The following is a 6,662-nucleotide window of genomic DNA, read 5'->3' as shown; positions in this document are numbered from 1 at the left end:
CAGTCCCTAGCGGCGCCGGCTGTAGCTCCCATCACAGTGGGACGGGTGAGGTGGCGGTAGCGCGACTCAGTAGTGAAAAGAACTGTCTACAGATGGCACTGTGCCCGGTTTACCTGCGCCGTACCGTTTACCCGCTAGGGGCGTTTAAAGTCGCAGGGGACAATCACTGTACCCCGGACAATCACTGTATCCTCTACCCTATGTAGGCTACAGCACACAGCTGGTCAGCAAAGCGGCACTTTTTATTTTTCTGGTGGGAACTTTTAGGTGCCTTGGCGGAAGTAAACCTCAAAACTAAAGGTTTAGTCAACCCATGGTCCGCCAATTTTATATTTATAAAGAAATTTTGATGCCTTGCGAGGCTTACTAGTGCACGCGAATGTTCTTTTTTTGTGTTATTCTTGTTGTTGTTATTGCGATCGATATCGTTAACGTGTTGCACACTTTTCTCTTTTGCAGAGCATCCTGAAAGGGGGCTCGCGGACGCGCGTGGGTAAGGCGCACAGGGTGTACTTCCCCGCGGAGGAGAGCGAGGTGATCGGCGAGGGCGGCGAGGACGCGGGGCCGCCGTCGGACGACGACAGCGATGACCAGGCCGACGGCGACTGGGGGCCGACCCCCGTGGAGGACGATCCGCAGGAGCGGGAGGAGGAGCGGGTAAGTCTGCCCCCCCCCAAAAAAAAAAAGAAAGCGCAGTGATTTTAAAATAGAATTGGATTTTTTTGTTCGGGGTTATGAAGTGTAGGGGTGATGGGTGACGTAACGCCGGAGGAGACGAGCAGACGAAGCCCATGCAGAACGTGACTGCAAATAGAACCATTCATTCGCCCGGCGCCTGGCATTGCTGAGCGTTCAGCGCAAAGCTGTATTGGGTCACAAGTCATTTCAGGTGCTATTGCTGCATGCAGACAAAACATGGACGGGCGGACAGATAGACAGATAGGCAAATAGTAGACGGGCCAAGCGAAGTAGTCATCTTGCTGACCTCGGCTGCGAAGAGGTGATTCAGAGTTCAACAGCTCTCCGCCCCCCCCCCTCCTCGATTCTAAATCGTGACACCGTGTCGATGTTGCAGCTGCTTCAGGCGCTCACGCGCTCCAACACCGACTTCAACTCGGTGGCTGCCAACCTGGAGGGCACCGCACCGCCCGCGCCGTCCGCCGCCAGCAAGGGCGCCAAGCAGAAGAGCACCGCGCCGCTGCAGCTGGGCCGCACGCAGACGGACTCGTCCGGGCGCAAGCAGACCCTGCTGGTCACCGTGCAGCCCTTCGGCAAGCCGACCGGCAAGTCGATGACGGCGCCCTCGGGCGCGACCACGACCTCGGCCTCTACCGGCGACCACGTGACCAAGATCCCAGTGGCCACGCCACCCTCGACCGCGTCGACCAACGGAGACGTCGTGCTCAAGTCGATCGTTCACACCGGTGACGACCTACCCCCGATCAAGTCCCCACCCCCACCCAAGTCCCCTGCCAAGTCAACGACCAGTAATGTGCCATCAACTCCTGAACCTGCGCCCGTCGCCGTGGGAGTCCCATCGCCCACCTTGCTCAAACTGAATGATGCTCAAGAGACGTCGGGCAAGACCACGACGTCGGCCTCCCCGACGCCCCTTAGCTCGAAACACATGTTCCTAAAGTCCATTGTGGAGTCCGCGGCGGACACGGTCTCCAGCGGCGGCGACCCGGTGACCACCGTGAGTTCCGCGACCACCGCGGCCACCACCGCGCCGCCAGTTACCACTGCGCCGACCAAGGCCGGCAGTCCGCCCAGAACGGTCACCAGTCCCTCCAAACCGGCCGCCGCTTCAGTCAAGGCGGCCGTCAGCACGGTCAAGGCAGCCGTCAGCTCGTCGGCGACCACGGTCACCTCACCATCGGCGACCACGGTCACCTCACCATCGGCGACCCCGGCCGTCACCAACAACACGGCGAGGAGGGAGGGCAAGCGGACACACATCACGAGGGGCACTCCGATCTCCAAGAACAACGAGCTCATGCTCAAGACCAAGCTCATCCCCCTGCGCACCGCCACCATCCTGAACAACAACAATATCAACAAGAGGAGCACGTACGGACAGAGGGAGGAGGAGACGTCCATGGTGAAGATTAACGGGTCGAGGAATGAACCCGTGATGCTCATCGAGTCCAAGCAGCTGGACTCGTCGGACGAGGACGAGCGCATGTACAGCAACGTGCAGGTGCAGAGCAAGCGTCTGGACGGAGAGGAGTCCCCCGGCGCGCAGACCAAGAGGCTGGCCGGCCTGCTCGCCCCGCTCGGGGTCGGGGGCGTCGCGGTGGGCTCTCGCGAACTGGCCGGGGAGCCGGACGGCCGCGCCGACCCGGACTCGTCCTCCGAGTCTGGTAGCGAGCCTCCCGCGCTCCCCCAGAGCCCTCCGCCCGCCGTGGACCCGCGCCCGTCCTTCCTCCACGGCCTGACCGCCCGCCTCACCCCCAGCTCGCCCTGCAGCTCGCCTTGCCTGCCCTTGGCCGACAAGCCCCGCGTTCCCTTCAAGTCGAGTACCGTGGTACAGGCCGCGGTGCAACAGCAGCAGCAGCAACAGCAGCAGCAGCAGCAACAGCAGCAGCAACAGCAGCAGCAACAGCAGCAGCAGCAGCAACAGCACCTGCAGAAGGCGGTGGTCCTCGCGGAGCCCCCGCTGGCCCCGAGCTGCAGCCCTCCCAGCTCGGCGGAGTGCTCGCCGTCGTCCTCGCCGTCGTCCTCGCCGCACGGGACACCCCTGGCCGGCCTCGACAGCTGCAGCCGCCAGCAGAAGCGCCAGGCTCCGCAGCCGCCACAGGAGCAGCTCTACGCCACACCCCCGCCGACCAGGGAGGCTGCCACGCCCATGCGCCCCGCACTGGGCCGCTCGGCCTCCACGGGTTCCTCCACCTCGTCGCCACCACCCACGCCGTCACCGTCGGCCTCCCCGCCCTCCCCTGTGCTGTCCTACCACCGCAAGACCTCGACGACCTCCACCAAGGATAGCAAGCGGCGTAGTAGCCAGCACCTGTTCTCGATGGCGCCGCTACCGCCGCTCGCGCCGTCGCGGTCCGAGTCCGTGCCGTCCGGCCTGGGGCAGGTCGCGCTCGGCCACTCGGTCACCCTGGGCGCGCACTCGGGCCACTCCATCGCCCAGGCGCTGGCGCAGGCCAACTCGTTCGTGTCCATGTCGCCCAGCCCCAGCACCCCCGGACAGCCGCAGCCCTCGCCGCGACGGGCGCTGTCCCTGTCCACGGACTCTCTGAGCGGCGGCTCGCCCACCAAGCACGGTAAGGCCTTTGCCACACTGAGAGTAAAAGTGGTCCCGTTATCCTAGGAATGCTACTCATCGAATCGTCAACTTATATTTGGGGACAACACTGTCCTATCGTATTTATCGTGTCATTGTCATGTCCCTGTCTGTCACAGTCATGTCATACGACACCGAGCGCAAGAAGCCCGGCACCAAGGTGCGCTTCTCGCTGCGCAAGTTCTTGGGGCTGTCCAAGGAGGGCATGCGCTCCGAGATGGCGGGCCCCGAGGGCCAGGGTCCCCTGACGCCCGGGCTGTCGGAGCCCCCCGCGCCGCCGCAGCCCCGGCCGCGGCCGCGCCTGGAGATCATCCACCCCTCCGACCTGAGCGGGCGCGCGGTGGAGGTGCTTCGCGCGTCGGGCGTCGAGGTGCGCCGACAGATGCAGGAGCAGGCCGCCCAGCAGGCTCAGCAGGCTCAGCAGGCGCAGCAGGCCTCCACGCGGAGGAACTCGGACTCGACGGCCCTCGGCGACGTCCCCGCCTCCCCAGTGGCCACCAGCGGGCTCTACGCCTCACCGGACAACAGCATCCACGACGTGGTGAAAGGTGAGGAACCACGACGAACAGTGACCATGGCGATACTTTGAAAATCGGCAATGTCGCTTTTCTCTCCCCTCATACGTCGAATGAGTCCATGACCCTGGCCTCTCCCCACAGCCCGGCCGTCCAAGCCGCCCCCGCCGCCGCGGTCGCAGTCACTGGAGAACGACCTGGCCCACGGCGCGCACGCAGCGCACGGCAGCCCGTCCAGGCCGAGCAGGCCGCCGCCGCCCAAGGCGGCCCACGTGGACCTGATGATGCGCAGGCACTCCTCCACCACGGCCTCGCCAACCCCCGCCCCGGCGCAGGGCCACTCCGTGTACGCCAACATAGGTGAGCTCTCCTCGGCTCTCGCCTACTGTTGGGGACGACGCAGAGGGTGCGCGAGGAAACAAGTCGCCATGTCGAATCAAATGCCATGTTATCTGCAGCGTGTGGCGCGGCGGAGGTTCGCACTGCGCCGCTCAAGCCTCAGCGGTCGGGCAGCGTGCGCGACTCCAACGCGGAGGGCCCGCGCCGGACACCCCTCGAGGTCACGGCCGCGCCCGGCACGGCCGAGAGCGCGTCGAGGGAGGCGCAGCCTGCGCAGCCCACCAAGGTGCCGGCGCGGACGTGCAGCCTCTCCTCGCAGCCGGAAGACAGCGGGTACGAGTCCGTCGAGCTCAGCGACTCCACGCAGCCCCAGTCCATGGTGAGTTCTGTTCAACTTGCGGAAACTCAATGTCGGAATCTTTGCAACGTGTTTCACGCTCTTCCCCTCTCCCTCCAGACGGACAGCGAGAACGTTTACGAGTGCGTCAACGGCGCGCCCGAGCGGTCGAGCTCCCCGGAGTGCGACTCAAAGCGAGCGGGCGTCGGCGGGGGTGGCGCTGCTGGGGGGGCGGCAAGCGGCGGGGACCGGCCGTCATCTGTGTCCGCTCAGTACTGCGGCAGCGAGACGGAGTCGGACATCTACTCGCCGTACAGCTTCTACGGCAGCGAGGAGGTACGACCCGACTAGATTTGAATCAGGCTAAGGCCTCCCCACGGATTGTCGCTTTAATGGTGTCCCTTTCCAGGGCGACGACGGCGAGGCCGACTCATCGTGGAAGTGGCGAAGCCGGGCGCGGAAGGGTCGCAGCGTTGTTCACAAGAGCATGGAGGAGAACTACGGCGCCGTGGTGAGCGCCAACCTGGAGGCGCTGGCGCAGCTGCTGGAACAGATCCGCACGGGCCCCGCGGTGCCGGCGGCGCTGCGCCCGCTCAAGACGACGTCCCACCTGGGCTGGGCGGACTTCACCGTGGACGCGCCCCAGGTGGGCGTGGCCGTGGGGCGCTGGGTGTTCCTGGCCGCGCAGTGGGGCTGCCACGCCGTGACCCTGGGCGTGCTGCCCAACGCTCCTGAGGATGGCACTCTCCGCCGGGGCCGGGGGACGTGTCCCCTCCCCTTCGCGCTGATGCCCATCGCCGAGTTCTCCGACCAAGTGCCCGCCGCCTGCATGGCCTCGTTGCCCGGGGCCCAGCGCCTGGCTGGCAGCCACGTGCCTGGTGAGTACTGCAGCGCTTGCAGCGCGTCGCCGTGACCCGGCTCGCCCGTCAGCGATGACTAATCTCCTGCTGTTCGTCCCCAGCTCTGGTGGGCGTGCTGGCGCGCGCGCGCGTCGACACCCTCGCGTCGTACGGGTCGTGGCTGCGCGGGGTCCCCCTCCGAGACGCGGACGGCGAGGCGGCTTGGCGTGACGCGGGGCTGGCCCTGCTCCAGCTGCTCAACGCCCTGCTCGTCCTGCAGAACCTGCGCGAGGCCGCCGACCCCGACAGCGTGGTTCTGCTCAGGGGCGAGGCCAGCGTGAGCGCCCAGACCCTGGACGGCACGCCACAGCTGTCGCTGCTGCACGGCATGACCCCGGCCGCCTCCACGGTAGGTCTGAGTCTGAGGGTCCAAGCTCCTGACGCGTTGGCGGGTAGGCAGCCCTGTTAAACTCGCCTGCGCTGCGGGTCGGCCTACCCTGCGCGGCGTTCTTTCCAGCGTTCCCCTCAATAACTGACACTCTTCTCCAGGACGCCGCCGTGTCGCGGTCGCTGTGCCAGTGCGCCTTGGCTGGCGCCCGCGCCCTGCTACCCGACGCGCCGCCCGCCCCGCTGCTCACCACCCTCCTGTCCGAGGCCGAGTCCAGCGCCGGCGCTGAGTCGAGCAGCGCCCTGTCCCGCGCCAAGGCTGTGCTGGAGTACTGGCTGTGGGGCCCGTCAGAGGCCGTGCCGTCCATGGCCGCCCTGCAGAGGTGGCTGGACTTGGAGAGGGCCACGGTCCTGCACAGGCTGGTGTGCGCCCGCGCGGCCGCGGGGCCCAGCCACCGCCTGGCCATTCAACAGCAGAGCCACCTCCTCTTCCTCGTCCACACCAGCGCGAGCGCCATGGCCGACGCGTCCCGCCTCCTGGACACGGCCGGCATCGCACCGCTCGAGAGCGCGTCGTGATGAGGCTCTTGCCGTTGAGAAACACCCAGCACCTCAGGTTTTGTTCTCGTTGCCATATGGTTTTTACGGTGTCAAACTGCATGTGTCGTTTGCCCACATGGTTTGTTTTATTTTAAATTATTTGATCTTTACTGTGATTATTTTAATGCAATGATTTTTCTTGTTGAGCTCTCAAAATTGTGTTATTTTATAAATGTTTACGTAGTTTGAAAAATAGTGTGCTATGCGTTCTTTTATATTTGGTAGTTGCTGAGTCTGTGGCACGGATACTATCCAGGCAGTGAGATGTGTTCAGCTTCAGAGTACATTCCAGATTCATGACATTCTGGTCCCTGCCCAGTCCAGTGCCGGTATTTTATTTTTAAAAAGTACTA

At 64.7% G+C, this 6,662-nt stretch overlaps 1 protein-coding gene across 1 annotated transcript; it reads left to right on the top strand.

Annotated features, from left to right (window-relative positions):
• Positions 1–441: 441 nt before the first annotated feature.
• LOC113216012 (histone-lysine N-methyltransferase 2D) lies at positions 442–6,656 on the top strand (the record flags this gene model as incomplete). Its single annotated transcript, XM_026435685.2, has 9 exons — positions 442–657; positions 1,076–3,272; positions 3,412–3,840; positions 3,952–4,167; positions 4,266–4,525; positions 4,604–4,819; positions 4,893–5,361; positions 5,445–5,731; positions 5,872–6,656. Coding segments are annotated over 9 exons (4,707 nt in total), but the record flags the coding sequence as incomplete, so codon positions are not given.
• Between the last annotated feature and the right edge of the window lie 6 nt (positions 6,657–6,662).

The sequence above is a fragment of the Frankliniella occidentalis genome, unplaced genomic scaffold (genome assembly GCF_000697945.3).
Source record: "Frankliniella occidentalis isolate FOCC.00 unplaced genomic scaffold, Focc_3.1 Scaffold1414, whole genome shotgun sequence".
In the NCBI taxonomy this organism is placed as follows: domain Eukaryota; kingdom Metazoa; phylum Arthropoda; class Insecta; order Thysanoptera; family Thripidae; genus Frankliniella; species Frankliniella occidentalis.
Note: the sequence above shows the minus strand (reverse complement) of the source record. Positions and strands in the feature narration are given on the sequence as shown.